The 16,261-nt window shown below is 37.0% G+C and overlaps 2 protein-coding genes across 3 annotated transcripts in view; one reads left to right on the forward strand and one right to left on the reverse strand.

Moving 5' to 3' along the window:
• The window catches only part of HOMER1 (homer scaffold protein 1), a 102,819-nt gene extending 95,356 nt beyond the window's left edge, over positions 1 to 7,463 (forward strand). For both annotated transcript variants that reach the window (XM_048503195.1, XM_048503193.1), the window contains one exon: positions 2,578 to 7,463. In XM_048503195.1, coding sequence (XP_048359152.1) covers positions 2,578 to 2,766 — 189 coding nt within the window. In that variant the 3' untranslated portion in view covers positions 2,767 to 7,463. The remainder of the gene's footprint in view (positions 1 to 2,577) is intronic.
• Positions 7,464 to 8,228: 765 nt separating this feature from the next.
• JMY (junction mediating and regulatory protein, p53 cofactor) overlaps positions 8,229 to 16,261 on the reverse strand; it is a 52,985-nt gene continuing 44,952 nt past the window's right edge. Inside the window, 1 exon segment of the mRNA XM_048502881.1 lies at positions 8,229 to 13,510. The gene's annotated coding sequence lies outside the window, so the exon portion shown is untranslated.

Here is a 16,261-nt window from a genome sequence, read left to right on the forward strand (position 1 = left end):
GGCAAAGCTGCGCTTGTAACATAATGAAATAATCAATACATAGATGTATAATATAAATTTAAAACATCCAATTAAAACAATATGCTATCCTGATCCAACATAATTCAATGCAAGAAGGTGCCCTGAGATGCTTCCTATTCCACGGGGAGATACATCAGCTTCAAGGAAAGGAAGCTATAAGACCTACACTTGTATAAATTTGGGGCGAGGGGAGGAATTTTCTTGCCCTTTGGTGCTAGTCCCAACCCTGTTACTTTATTTATTCATTTGTTGTGGTTTTGCCCCACATTCTACCACACAATTTACTCCAGAAGTTGCTTGCATTCATTTAAAATAAATGTAATGTGTTTAAAATAGAATTTCAGATATGCTTATGATGCAAGCTGCCAGTCAATTTGGCTGTAGGCACAACGGATGGGTGGCTTGTCAGTGGTGCTTATTCCCTTGGCCTCAGTGAGGGCAATCAGCAGATGGGAAGAGAGGCTTTGTTCAAAATTAGTGGAAGCAGGGCGGGACTTTATCCTAGTGCCGGAAGAAACCTTAAAAAGCACAAAGATGGACCTGTGCCTTAGGCCCAAACTACATGCTAACATTGCAGACATGAAGGGTCAGTGTGTTCCTCGCCTGACTTTGATTTTGAGAGTCTGATGCTTCACCTTCTCCCAACCAAGCCATTTTCTCTAACCAAAACAGCACCAAGGGATGCAATTTTGGGCTGATCTGTCATCAATATGCTGATGACACTCAGCTCATTCTGTTGTTGTGTGGGGGGGGCAGCCACTGCCTCTGTGGCTCTGTAGCATTGTTTGGAGGCAGTTATTGGGTGGTTGAAGCAGAGCAGGTTAAAACTTAATCCAACGAAGGCGGAGGTCTTTTGGCTAGGCCGTGAAGGGGGAACTGGGGACTGTCAGCTGCCGAAGGGGTCTCTTTGGCTTTAACCCCTTCAGCTCGCAACCTGGGTGTCCACCTGGATTCGTCTCTTTCAATGGATACCCAGGTGGCACATGCAACCCTGGTTGCTTTTTTCCATCTCCGCCAGGCCCGGCGGCTGGCCACCTATCTCTCCCAGGCTGACCTGGTCACTGTGATCCATGCAATGGTCACCTCCAGGTTAGATTATTGTAACTCATTCTACGCAGGCCTTCCCTTGTAGCTGATCCGGAAATTGAAGCTGGTCCAGAATGCAGCAGCCCGTCTTCTTACGGGCGGTTCAGCCAGGGATCATATCACCCCGTGCTTCGCCACCTGCACTGGCTCCCAGTGGAATTCCGGATTGTCTTCGAGGTGTTGGCATTGACCTTTAAGGCCCTTCACGGCCTGGGGCCCTCATACCTTCAAGACCGCCTTACCCCATATGACCCAACTCAATTCCTCCGTTCAGCGGAGATGAATCTGTTGGTGGTTCCCCGCCCATCTATGATGCAGCTAGCCTCTACCAGGGCCAGGGCTTTTACAGCCCTGGCCCCTGCCTGGTGGAATGTTCTTTCTCCAGCTGTTAGGGCCCTGTGAGACCTTGGGGAGTTTTGCAGGTCCTGTAAAACTGAGCTGTTCCACCAGGCTTTTGGGAGGCTGGCCGCTGAGTTACCGACCCTTCCTGATGCCCTTTGTATCATCTGTTTTCTTCAGCAACTTGTCAGTTCCCTCCCAAGGTTAGGACCGGACGCCATCCACAAAATTGTGTGTGTGTGTGGGGTGGTGGTGGTGTTGTATCGCGGCTACTGATTTTATTGGTTTTATGTATTTTAATGATGTTAGTTGATGTTTTGTTTTCTGTTATTTATTGGCCTGTACACCGCTCTGAGCCCTTCGGGGGAGAGCAGTTTATTAAATCGAATATATAAATAAATAAAATAAATAAATTAAACCCATTGGGGGTTATGTGTTTAGCCTATCAATAAATGTGCAGCTCCTGGTAGGGCAGAGAACACCCCATTGTAACGGGAGACAAGGAGTTCATGCCACTCAAAGAAGACAAAAATTAAATTTAAAAAATTCTTGAAGTGATGAAATAACCTTGCACTTTTTTCTTGTTTAATGGTTATGTATGTGTTGAGTTATGCAGAGGAGCACTCCTCTCTTACCAAATGGGTAATTCTTTTGAAAATCAAACCTTTAAGTGGTTGCAGAGCGGCATGGAAATGAAGTAAGGGAGAGAAGGGATATCTGTGATGTCTTGGGAGTAATTTAGTTGGTCAAACCCCATAGAAGACCTGGAAGAGCCAGTGTGAAGTAATGGATGTAGTGTAGGACTAAGGTGGATGAGGCCCAGGTTCAAATCTCCACTCATTTATGAAGCTTATCCGGTGACCTTGAACCAGCCACTCTCCCTCAGCCAACTTATCTCAGAGGTTCTGTGAGGATAAAACTGAGGAGGAAGCTATGAGCTCTCTGGAGTAAAGGAAGAAGAATAATGTACTAGATGGTTAGTGGGTTTTGACAAAGGGGCTTTTCAGTTTTGCCCAGTGCCACTTAAAGCGCTATGGAAATCCTGAAGAAATGGTTTGTCAGTGACAGTGGAGTAACAGAAATCACATCATCGCATGCAAATGACTCTATGGCATTTTTTTTTCCTTAAAGGAAGTGGAAATTCGAAACAAAGACCTAGAAGGACAGCTCTCTGATCTTGAACAACGCCTGGAAAAAAGTCAGAATGAACAAGAAGCTTTTCGCAATAACTTGAAAACACTTTTAGAAATTCTCGATGGCAAAATCTTTGAACTAACAGAACTACGAGATAACCTGGCCAAGCTAATAGAATGCAGCTAAAGGAAATGGAATCTCAGTGCCAAACATCTTAAAGATGCACTGTCTCTCTTCATAGGACTTCGTTGGGCTCTGCATCAAAGTTGCACAAAATTAGAAAAAAAAAATGCTCCCCCAGGAGGGTCTATTTTAAATTTTCAGCCGCATATTTCAGTGTAAAATTTTAGAATTCAGCTTGTATCTAGTTGAAAAAAAATAAAATAACTTGAATTACAAATTACCTCCTTGTATATAATTGGCCATAGATAACTCGAAAGATATTAACAGTAATTGAATGCAATCCTTTTCTAATTATTAGCCAGTGAAAGAATGAGAAGTGGCCCAGATGACGTCCTTTTTAGCATTAGACACAATGTAGATGATCTGCTTTTTTTCCTCCTTTCCTTTTCCTTTTTGTTATGGTACCTAATTGCTGTGTTTTGTGCAAGAACTTTGTGATGACAGCCCTTGTCTTTTGTTGTAATCTTAATAATTTCTCAGGATATTTTGCACTGTTGAGAAACAGTGCATTACCAATTAATTCTTGCCAGGAGTGAGAGAGAGTTGCATCTTTAATTCAAACCTAATGAATAACTGCTTGTATAGAGTTCTTCCCTTTTTTATACTGGAAGATACTGTATTTATTTACGATGTTCACTCTGGTGTTCTATAATATTGTCCAGTGTATGGTTTACTTTTCCCTATTTTATGTCCATGTATGTAGAAGTTCTGTATCCCATTTTGTCATACATTTTGAAGCCAATCAGTGAAGACAGGTGAGTCCCTCCGTGTATTTTAAAATTTGGTACATACAGATAAGCATCAAACTAGTCTTATTAAATATCACACAGGTTTAATGTTTATTGTTACTTAAAATATTTTACTACTTTTAGCAAGAAACTCATTGATTATCAATGCAGCTTTCTATAGCAGCTAAACAGCTATTGCCAGGGCATTCCCTTTATGTTGACCGTATTAAACCAAGATAATTTTTTGAGAGAACCTATATAATCATGAGACATTGAAATAGAGATTTTTGTTTTCTCTGTTGGATCTTGACATCTCATCTTTACCAAAAACCACACCAGGCAATATTCTGAACTTCAAAGCAGGAATTGAATTCAGTTATCCTCAGTGAACAGTTTTTAAGTTGTTTTGATGTAATTTACAAAGACTTTTGCCAAACGTATATTTCTTTATATACTATTTTTATTTTAAGGTAAAAAAAAACCGGAAAGGTAAACCAAGTGTCACATGTCTGCTAACTGAATGGGAACTGCATTATGGGACAGTCTTGCTGTAAATTGTCTAATATTGGAAAGGATTTTTTAAAAAAAATGAAAAAGAATCAGCCACAATGATGCACTCATCTTTTCTTTATGTTCAGATTAATTTGATGGTCAGATACAAAATCCACCTTAAATATTAAGTCTCTGTAATAGGCAATTTTTTTCCACTTAAGGACTGCTATTCAAAACTAGATAATATAAATCGGGTTTTTTATGTGTGTACTGTATGTATATACTGTATAATACATGCATCCTGATTTGTATTTGATGAGAAGAAAATACATAGTTTAATTTCTAAAATGCTATGTTATTTCTCTATAATTTATTAGTTTTTTTCCTGATGTGTTTTCTGTTTAGCAAAGCATTAAATTACCATGTATTATACTGTATATACTGTACACACTAAGTTTCATCCATATTTTTGGGTATTTTATTACTTTTTTTGTTGGGGAAATATTTGTTCATTGCATTCATGGTTAAAAGCTTTCTATGGTGATTTTTAAAATTAATAGCTAGATGTTGACGATGTGTAACTTTATCAGGTCCAGGGCAGTAGTGATTACCTGATTTTAATTTACCTGGAGAAGTTTGTACCTGATTCTCTTGCTATATGAGTGTCAACTGGGAACATCTTCAGCAAAGTATAAAATTGGTGTAATTGTAGGAGGAATCAAGTATGTTCATGATGGGAGTTCTTAATTATAATGTTGGAACTGAAATTTGATGGCAAAAAAATGTGACATTATTTTTAATGAGATCAAAATTTTTAATACAGTGACATGTACATGTGGAAAAATAGTTTACAAAATATTTCCACTTAAATGCTGTATATATGTGTGGTACAAGAATATTTCTTTGTATGCGTACACACACATACATGTACATAAAGTACATGGAAAAATTTAAATGTGCACATTTTTAATATTTTCCTATTGAAATTAAATTTAAAAATTGGAAATCAATATTTGAGAATTTCTTTTCTCATGTATATTAAGATGCTTGACTTTGGGTTCTTTTGTTTGTAAAAAAAAAATAAAACATATGAGGGCTGCACCGTTCAATTCCCAAAAAGTCATCTAATATGTATATGGGAGAAGGTGGATTTAAGTGCACATATAAATAAAATCCTATTGTTAAAATATTTTAATGTTAATTTACAGTAGGTGAGTGTTTAGAAATTGTACTATAAAAATTATACTCTAAAGTTCCTAATTAGGTAATCATGCCTACTTTAACCCCTACCCTTCTGTATTATTAAGATGGCATACTGAAAAAAGTCATTTTCCCAAGGAGAGGTATTACATACTGTATCTATCCTAAGAGAAACGATGGGGAATATGTATATGCCAGAGAACAATGTTGGGTACTGTCGATTACAAAAAAAAAAAGAAAAAATCAAACAAGAACTTACATAGGAGAACAATCACATTGTGTATAACTTGTTATATGAAAGCTATGAAGTCTTGTTAAAAAAATTCTTTTAAAACCCAACAAAAATACAGTTTTTATTTTGAAATACAATTGCTGTTCTGGAGAATGTACTTTATTCAAAATCTTCTTCTTTAACTCTTTTTAATATTATAAACTGTTCAATGGATGGCAGCGTTTACCTTAATCCTTCAGGTGCTACTGGATTTTGAATCAGAGTGTCATGTTGTGAATTCTGACTTTGACATAAAAAAAAGGTTTTATAAGTATATCCCCGTCTGGAAGTTGGTTTTTGGGCCCTTTTTCTCACACCTCTACTCCAGAATGAACCATTTCACTCATCAAACTTCATAATAGCATAGGAGCACTAACTCCCAGAACATCCAATTCAGGAAATGCTAAGAACAGACTAATTCCTCAGCTTACAGTGCCATTTGAAGCAGAGTTAGGGCTGTCTGCCCACTTAAATCAGAGTGTAACTCTGTTTAGGGTACCGCTGTTAGCGAGCAAGGTAGAGCTGGACAGAATATCAAATTGATTGATCAAGTCTCCTGGATATCCATTTTACAGATAAGGATAAAGTTTTAATGGTTAGTTTTCAGCCTCCATCTTTTGTGATTAAAAGTAGGGAGAGAAGTTGCTTTTTTAAAAACCTGTAACACAGAGAAAATTGCATACTACTTCAAGAATGATTGAGGCCGCTGTTCTATTCAGACAAACTTGGACAAAGCCCTAGTGAATTAATTGTGACTTATTTCAAAGTAAAGGTGGATAGGAGTGAGCTACAAGTTTTTTCCCCCTCCTTCATTTGGTAGCGAGCTGCCCATGAAAATCGTGGTTTTGTTTTGCTTTCCATTCCAGTTGCTAGATTTTAGTGCCAAAATAATGGTATTATTGAGCAATTTCCTAAAGATTTCCTGGTCTTAGGTGGATGGGGGGGATCATCAAGGAGCCTTGGGGAAAACCCTTCCATCATAATCCTGCTGCCATTTAATGCACAATTGATGTTCTGGGCTTGCACAGCCATGAGTAATAGTCCATGCCATCCCATTGTGTGAACAATGGTCAGCTCTTTGCTGTAAGATACACACATGGGGAATTATGTTGTTGTTTTAATAGTTCTACAACTACTGTTTTGGACTACATCCCCTATGTAACTGTAACATGCTTAAGGTTTACGAAGATCCAGTGCTAATGCAGAAATTGACAGCAGCCAAGCACCTGTCAGCCACTTCCTAATGTATTTACGTATTCTGTAGGAATCATGTGTCATTCTGGTTGGATAATACGCAGTTATGCCAATAGTGGGCAATGGTATTACGAGCTCTGTAACACTGCTGCATATTAAGATGCATTAATGAATATATATATGAAGTGCCTTTGACATAGAAGTGCGAGATAAATGTTTATTGTTATTTCCAATTTTTCCATGTTTTCAAATTCAGGATTACCATGGTATGGCACTAAGTTTTTCTTTCAGTTTTTGTCTTGAACATGTTACATACCTAATAGTACTCCCCAGTCCTTTCAAAGATCTGATATGTTCACGTCCAGCAGCACCTTCGGACCACAAGATTTTTGGGATACAAACTGGAAGCAAAGCTTCTTTTATCAGATACCAGCTTTGACTCCCAAAAGGTTACACCCTGAATCTTGCTGGTCTCTTAAGGTGCTCCTGGACTTGAATAGCTGTTCTACTGCAGCCCAACACAACTCACTTCTGAAACGGTTTTCAAAGATTTGTTAAGTTTGGGTAGTTAGAAGATGGGACTCTTTATCCAGATGGACTTTGTTATTGCTTGTTATAGTATGCGGAAGAAACAAATATGAGTCTCGGCAAAGAAGTATCTTTTTTAAAAAATGTGTAAAGGAGCGTCATCAGCTTTCTATGTCAGATAGCACCAGCATCTTCAGGAATTGAAGTATTATCAGTGCTTGGCAGAGTCTGAAAGGAACATATTTAAACATAGAAAAAGCAATAAATAACATCCTAAAGATCATTGCAAAGCAAGGAGTATTTGCTTCTGTTTTAAAAAATTGTTTTGACTGTTCTATCTATGGTATTATGGGTTAATCACTAACAAAACTAGAGCTTAAAAATAGTATCAACACTTCTAATGAAATGTTGACTTTTGTGAATATCTGTGCTACCAAGATTTTTCTTGTCAGTAGACCAATATTCCTTCACTGAGCTTACTAGATATCACATATCAAAAGGACTTCATATAGACAGACTGCACTCTGATGTTAGAAGTGCAAGAGCAGTAAGAATTTATGCTGTAGGGTTCTATTATAGTGTCTGAAAGGCCTGCAGAAATAAAAGCACATAGAATGGAGGGGATTTGGTGTATTAAAAATGCTAAGAGATACAAGAACAGAGAATATAAGATTGATACCATTTCCTAATTCCAGCTGTTGCTTAGAGGTAACTCCACAACTTTAAATAGAATTTTCCCTTGCTTTTTCAAAGCACTAGTTGAACAGATTAAAACTAATTCATAACCCACATTCTTAGCTGATCTGCTAGGCAACTTGTTCCGAGAATCCTGTTTAGTGTTCTGTGTTTCCTGCTGAATCCTATATTCAAGGCAAGAACTATACAAGAGAACACTTTTTGCAGTGCACACAGATCTTCTATTCAAAGTCCTTGTACAGGTATCAAAGGAAGGGAGAAAATTGCTATATTGTAGCCCATTACTTGTGCAGAAAAGCACATATTGAGCTGCCTGAGCCCTTTCCATTTGCTACTGAAACAAAAATGAAACCATGTTCAAATAAATATCCTTTATTAAAGAAAACAAAGGAACAAATTTTAAGCACCAAAACTGTAAGTATGTTGTTATGTTGCATGTACAAGAGACAAGTCATTCAGGACTTTGTTTACAGGTTTGAATTTTGAAGCCATGATAGTAAAAAAAAACCACATGAAGTACAAAGCAATACAATAAAGTTGCAGAAAAGCTTCAGTAAAGAAAAAAACAGCAAAAAGGCAGTTAAAACTGGTTCAGTTCTCAAAATATTGTTAAGAATGCTTATTTAAACAATGCTGCTTGTTTAATACTTTAGGAACACTAAACATTATAAAGGTAATGCAAATCTGCTGGAGTGTTTTAAAATGAAATGGACATTTATAATGTCCAGGTAAATACAATTGTGCTAAAGAACTGTAGCAAAGTTTGCTGATTAGTGAATGGTGAATCAGTTTTCCTTTAAATTTGTTAGCTTTTCGAAAATGAAATCTTTCATTAACCCTTAGCAGTTTTACCCATGCAACATAATCAGCAGCCTTTATTTCTGATAGCATGTTAGAGCAGTTGTGTTGTTAGCAACATGTAATAAGAAATGAACATCCAACAGGCTGCAGCTACAGGAATGTGTGAGTCTAAAATCACTTCGCATGTGTAGAAATACCATGTGAGAGTCACTGCTAAATACAAAGCGGATAGCATGTTGTGAATGTTAACATTTCAAAATCATCTTCCCCCACATATAAAAAGCTAGCTTTAGCTAGAACTTTAGATTCACCATCTCCCTTATTTGTTACCTTTCCATCCTAATGGAGTTCTATGGGGAGAGCACTGAAAGATGCACCTGCATTATGAAGGTGAATAGTCCAGCACATTTGAATCAAGGTTCATAGTGTAAAGTACACATACATATAGTGACACTTAAAAAAAACGAGAAGGCAAGGAATGATAATTGGGTGAAAAAAATCCTTGTTTCTAACTTCAAATGAGAAAGAATGAATAAGCTTTTCCAAGAGAAGAGATTGTCCAAAATATGAAGGCCCCAAATCAAAATGATAAAAATCAATAGCACATTTGTTATCAACTTGCATGGGCTGTAGAAGACAACATAAGTTATACTATCTACTAAACACAATTCTTAGTTGAACAGAACAGGAATGTTACATGTTTCATAACTGCTGCTCCCAGTGAAAATGCTTTTGCCTAAATACTAAGAACAGTTGTTTTTATTTTCAGGCAGTGTAAATATCCACCCTAAGGAATGCATGACAAAGAATGAAAGTCTGCAAGTTTAAAAGGCATGAATATCAATAAAAAAATTTAAATGCCAACTTGGAATTCTTTTGAAGTTGGATTAACAGCCTTGAACTCATATGGCTGTGCATTACATTAGAAAATATACTGATGGAATCCCTACCCCTGCTAAAATTATGTTTTAATTTCATTCAAGTTCATGCAGCAATTAATTTAAATTTGTTTTATTGGACGCTTCAAAATTATAGATACAGGGAAAACAAACCCAGCCATTGCTGTATTTTACAAACCATTACATAGTAACATAACAATGTGATTTTCTCTACTAAAGAACACTTAACAAATGCCTCAGTATAGGGAATGGAGTATAGCAAAAGGTTGTGTGTCTGGTCCCATACCACTGGGCACTAAGCCTGCCTAAGGCATATCTCAGTGCTCACAGAAGCAGTACCAGTAAAGCAGCTACTACTGGGGGACCACAATGGACTTGGGGACATTTCCAAGCCTAATGGATGATTGGTTGAAACAAAGGACCTCATTTCAACATGCAGACTGTTACTGCTGGACTGAGGCCAAAATTGATAGAAAGCTACTGCCTTTTGACTCTAGTAGCATTTAAAAACCCCACAAACTCTCAGTAAGGTGCTTCCATCTCTTTGCAATAAGCTTATTTGTTTGTTAATGATTTACCGACTTTAAACATATCTTGCTTCATGCTTAGGAGATCATTACAGTAACACAGGTAACCTAATTACAAAATCATTATAGTGAAAATAAAATATGCTCATAAATCCAAATAACTTTAATTTACAGGTACACTTTTTAAAGTCAGTGCAAATAAACATATGTTGATAATTAGTTTCCTCTTATCACAGATGGCATTGCAGTAATGCACCAATATATAAAATAATGCTCACCCCCCCCCCCATGGTGAAGTAGATTCTCCCCCTATATCCCTGCAAGACATAATTTAGTACTGTTGTTTTGCTTTTTGTGGTATTAGTTTTACAATTTTACTGTTCTGTTTTGAAAAAGCTTTATAAGCTAATGGTTGGAAGAAGCTGAAGAATATTAAATACATACAAGTAAACAATGCACCTAAAAGGCTCATGAACCTCTAAAACACACGCTGCTGTTTCCATTCTATTTCTGTAGCACAAATAAAATTTCTCCACTCCTCGGAGCCCTGCTGCAAAATCTCTGAAGTCACACCATTTACCACAACAGCCAAGCTTTATTGTTCTTGAGAAATTCCACCACAATTTTTAGGAACCTCCAACTATGTCTGAAATATACTCACATTGCTTCTTGACAAGTAGAATGTATTATGGACAAGAAACTATATGAACACTGACAAGCAATGTTAAGCACTTTTGAATATTTTTGAACACTTTTCAGTTGCACAGAATTGGGTCTGAATGCACCTTTAAATAGCATTCACTGAGATATTTTAAGTGCCTATGTATTTTCTAAATACATCAGGAGAATTGCACCAAACTTGGGAACAGCATTATCCCAGCCTTCTATGAACTTTCAAGTATAAGGGATTCAAGTTACAAAATCAGGAATTGCCATTAGCCAACAAAAAAAAAAAAACCTTGGGAAAATTATTGTAAGAATTTATTTAGGGCTGGGTGCGCCAGGATGTTTTTTAAATCAGATGGAATGCTGTTTAGTGATTACTTAGAAGAAGATTGTTCTCTGCTTTTTGTGTAAAGGAGACCTTTGGATCAATCTTTGTACAGCTGACAGCCCATATAAAAATGTCCTAATGAATAAGACACTTTATAGATTCAAGCCAATTTAAGACCTTTGCAATAATTAACAAAATGGTGGAGCACAGTTATTCTTTAAAACAGTTTTCAAGGCAAAAATCTCAAAAGCCCAAAACACTATACAATCATATTGAGAGTTTCATAAATTGCTCACATAATTCAGATAAAGACAAGGAACGTTATTCCAAGCTTTCAACAAATAATAATTTCATCACTCAGAACTTTTATTACTATCTTATGTGAATCCCCCAGGGAAATGTGTTGCTTGAGGCTCCTGTTGCAACTGACAGTGTGAAGCGTTACATGATCCACATCATTTTAACTTTAGAAGTTTATGTTTTGTGCTCAAAATTCAAATTTGGTATACAGTGCAAATTTGGAGAGTGTGTGATCAACAGAAAAAGCTTACTAACTATGCTAAAGGTTTACAGATATCTTTTTCAGCTACTGAATTATTGCCATTAAACCCTGCATTATCTGGGATTTTAACTACGTATTCAATTATGCAGTGTAAAATGCAGTTTTGGTTAAGATGCAATAATTTGGGAGGAAAGATGGGCTGTTTCTTGCAAATTAATGTCAAATGCATAATAGAAATTTGTCTCAACAGACAGTGCTCCCAAATTAACTGAATTCATGCAACTCTCAAGTATGCCTTCTGAAACGGGCAGCATTTTGAACTATATAAGGCAAGCTTCAAAAGTAGCCCTGCTAAGTACAGAATGGCAGGGGCTCCACTAAAATACTTGATATTGAGATCTTCACTGATCAAGGAGTCACTACTGAAGACCCTAACGTTTCCATGAGCTGAGTGCACTCAGTTACATACCATATTGTCACTGGTTACTGGCTCCCCAACTATTTTTGAAAGGGAAAAGGGCAAAATATTTAACCTCTTCATATACAAGTAAGAGGGGTTGTTATATGCATTCTTTCCAACACAAAAACTTATGCAATCTGCTTGTAGCAGGATACCGAATGATTATCGTAAATAATGTTTTTTCTAAGACAAGGGATCATAGTTTCTCAAGCTCAGTAAACACCAAACTTTTTTTAAAAAAAAATTAAAAGCAGGATAAACTCAAGATTCTCCTAGTGGAGGGTCCCATCCAACACAGAATTTTAAAACAGGCAAGATTAGCCCTGGTGCAGAAATACTGTTTAGTGCTCTGTTAGTATTAAACTAGCTGCCTGCAGCTATGAGTCACGCTGTTTGGGATTAGGTTGCTTTAGATATTGTACTGAAGGCTGTGCCCCCTTTAGACCATTACACAACCAGGGTTAAAAGAAAAGAGCATTTTTCAAATAAACAGATTGTTATATAATTGAGATCTGTCCAACAATTAAAAGAGAATAACAAAACTGGAAAAAAAACCTCACATTCCATAAGAGTAAAATCTTATTTCAGTTTTGCATTCTCTTTAAATAAAGGTTTCTTATTAACCAAAAACAGGCAAACTAATAGACAAAAATAATTATAATTATTGTCATTACAAAATATTGCTTCTATAAATAAAACTTTATGTAACTTTATAATAACTCAGCCCTGAAGTTAAACATTGCTATTCATAAGAGCAAGGAAAAAAAATCTAATTTAAAAATATAAGATGTATACAGTATACAGGTCCTCCTAAAGGGTTCTAATATATACCATTTTTCAATGTACTAGGCTGTAAACAAATACATTCTTAAATACATGCCTTTCGCTCTTGGTGATTCTCTCCATTACTCTGCATAGCCAACTGCTGCCATTTTCAACTACCTTACGCTTTGTATTTGGAATAATTAACAAATGAATAATATCTCTGAAATCCACCTCCTGCATGAAGAATACAGTGATAAACTTTAGGTAATTGTGCTGTTGTGCAAGAAGCTGACGTGAATGTAGTGATTTGTTTCTTAAACAGCTGAATCTTCAGTGAACCAAAGGGCTGGTTTTCATACCTGTCCTTGCAACCAAACTTAGGAAGAAACTTTGTGCAATAGCTGCTACTTAACTGTGTATCACACAAATGTAAAAAGTGAGTGAAGAACTAGAAAATATCTTGAAGGGATCACTCTCCTCAGTGTTACACAAAATGCACATCTAAATAAGGTAGTGTTTGGTCCAACCACAATCTTCTACCATGAATAAAAAAATGTACTGAGGCTCTTATATACATATCAAATAGTCTGTCCACGTAAGCCTTTTCCCAGACTGAAGTTGGTGATCAAACTGTTGATTCTGAATGTTCAAAAGTGAAAGGAAAACGGTATCTTGTGGAATCCTTAGCACCTGTTTAAACAAAAACAAAACAGCTTAAGAACAAATGACGTAAGTTATATTAACATTCCATATAAAAATTCAGCACCTTCTTATGCAAATTCTTTTTAAATGCAAATTTCTGGCTTAAAAACTAATGCTCTGCAAGCTCCTATTTTCCACCAGTACTTTGATCCATCACCATTCCTCAACCTCCCATTCAAAACCCATTTCTTTTTTTGATGTAACGGAACTAGATCAGACTACTGCCATATGGCTAGGAATCAAGAAAAACAAGGACGCCAAATTTAAGAAACCACTGTTCATTGGTCTGCTGCAGCAGAAGGAAAAGTTCTGGTCCCTTCAAAAGTCTTTTATGCAACAGGTGTAAAATATGATTGCTCATGTTACATCGAAGCCTGGAACAACTTCTCATCCTTAGGCGGAGGGAAGAATAAAGGTAGGATAACATTTGTGCATGAAAAGATTAAACAACTTAAAAAGTGGTTCATGTGCAAGTGAAGGGGTCAGATATGCAGCTCTAGGGTGATCAATTTTAAATAGTTTATACCATGGAGCAGTTTTTGACAGAACTAGTGACTCTGTTCCAGGATGTCATCTATATTTAGATTGAATGCACCTTTGCTGTTAAATGGCAAGTCCTCGATGGCAGGTCCTTAGCCTCTTTAAGTCACAGCAGTGGAGCAAACCAGGTATGCTTCCTAAGGACAATGGAGCTCGTTACACTCTTACAGTAACAAGACATGACGTGTCTGGAGGTATTGGTGTGCTTTTTATTTAATCCAGAGGTTTTTCTTTTGGAAAACTACAGCAGAGTCTTTAATCTTAAGGAAACAGTACAGTAGGAGAGAGGTTATGCCAGAGACTGTTGCTGTGAAGAATTTTAATTCTATATCACCAAACTTTCTGCAATTCTTGTCTGCTTCAGCAAAGTATATTTTTACTTCCCATTTCCCTGTGAAGGTTCAAGTATGATGGAATTGAGAACAGGGTGGGAAAAGAAGAAACACCACTCTCCTTGTACTTAATACATGTATTGTAGACTTCCAGAGGTGGGTTGCTTGAAAGAATCAGGAAGGCCCTCTGCTTAGCTTTTAGGACTGGATGTGGAGAAAGTCTGTGGGTGAAATGATGATGGAAGAGTCTGAGCCAATTCAGTCAGTGGTGATGCCAGAGGAATCAGAAAGACAAGGCACAACCCAAGACATGGCCAGAGAAGTACAGGCAGTGGTAAACAAGAAGTATCCAGACTGAAGTTCCACCATTGGGCACTTCGCCTTCTTTCCTCAGTTCCAAAAAGGTGTGACAGTGGTACTTAAAGTTTTATTCTCCTAGCTGGGCTGCAGAAGAATCAAAGTCGCAGTATTTAAAGGGTTGGATGTAAGCAGGGTTAGCGGAGAAACCAAGACCAAGCAGGTGGGTGTGCCTAGTGCTGAGGTAGTCAGTACCCTCGGTCAGCGAATCCAATGCCAGCAAAGCATGCTCCTACAACGTCATCCAGAAATGACGGTAATAACTGGCAAGCCTGTTCAGTGAAGTACTGGCATGGTAGAATTGCGGTAGAATGAGTGGTGTCAAATTTACAACACCCGGAAGGGTAAGTTATAATTGTGGGAAATGAATTTTTTTAGGCATTTTAATGAAATCATTCAGTTTTGCCTGCATCATACTTGGAACACATTTTTAAATATATGACTAGATTTTTAAAATGAACGGTATTTAATATATGAAAGATATCTATTTGGCTAAACAGAGCAATTCTCCATTAACACAAAACATTAGATAGATACCATGTAGTCTGACAATGCAGCATTGTATGAGAGAGATTTTGGAAATCCTCAATTGCAATTATTACACTGTTAATTCTGGGTGCGTATTTTTGGACAACTGGAGAGATTCCTTTTTCATATTTAAATATTAAAGAAATAACTACAGCACTGATATGATACAAGGAGCTGGGGTAATGGCTCAGAGAATAAGGTATATACTTTGTGTTTCTTGCTCAGGAAAAAAAAAGACATTGATCCTAGTTGTCCAATGTGGGAAGCTAGCCTCTGCACTTCAGGCACTTTTTAGGTGCAGACCACTGCACTGCAGATGTGTAAAGTAAAGTCCCACAAAAAGGACAGCTAGAAAATGGAAGAAATAAAATAGACTTTTGAAGACAAAAAAAAAGCTTACAAGATGGAACAGAAAATTCCCAACAGAGCTTCTGGTGTGGCAATCGAATGATTGAAAAGAACAGAACAGCACAGCTCCACCCCTCTAGGCATACACACCATTGCCCTCTAAAGACTGAGGAGCTGGCTATCAACATTGTTTCAGACTTAGCTCAAGAACATTTTGTGCATGGAAAAAAATTCATTGGTGTGCTGTGCAGGTAACACAAAGAATGGGAAAAAATTAAGATATGGAATAGATTTTCAAGGGAGCACAGTATTTATCCGTTCTCCAATGGTCCTTTGCTGGTGGGAACAGTGCTTCATTTTTAAGAAAGAAAGAAAAAGAAAGAAAGAAAGAAAGAAAGAAAGAAAGAAAGAAAGAAAGAAAGAAAGAAAGAAAGAAAGAAAGAAAGAAAGAAAGAAAGAAAGAAAGAAAGAAAGAAAGAAAGAAAGAAAGAAAGAAAGAAAGGTTCTGTGGTTTCAACCTGTGTGGTAATATAGAAAGTCCACAATTTTGACAAGCCCACCACATCAAGGAAAAGCACAAAGAAAGTGGTAGCTGAAACTCCTGTGTGGCCACTCTGCTGCCAGTGTGAATGCT

This window comes from Sphaerodactylus townsendi, linkage group LG07 (assembly GCF_021028975.2).
Source record: "Sphaerodactylus townsendi isolate TG3544 linkage group LG07, MPM_Stown_v2.3, whole genome shotgun sequence".
NCBI classification, from domain to species: Eukaryota; Metazoa; Chordata; class Lepidosauria; order Squamata; family Sphaerodactylidae; genus Sphaerodactylus; species Sphaerodactylus townsendi.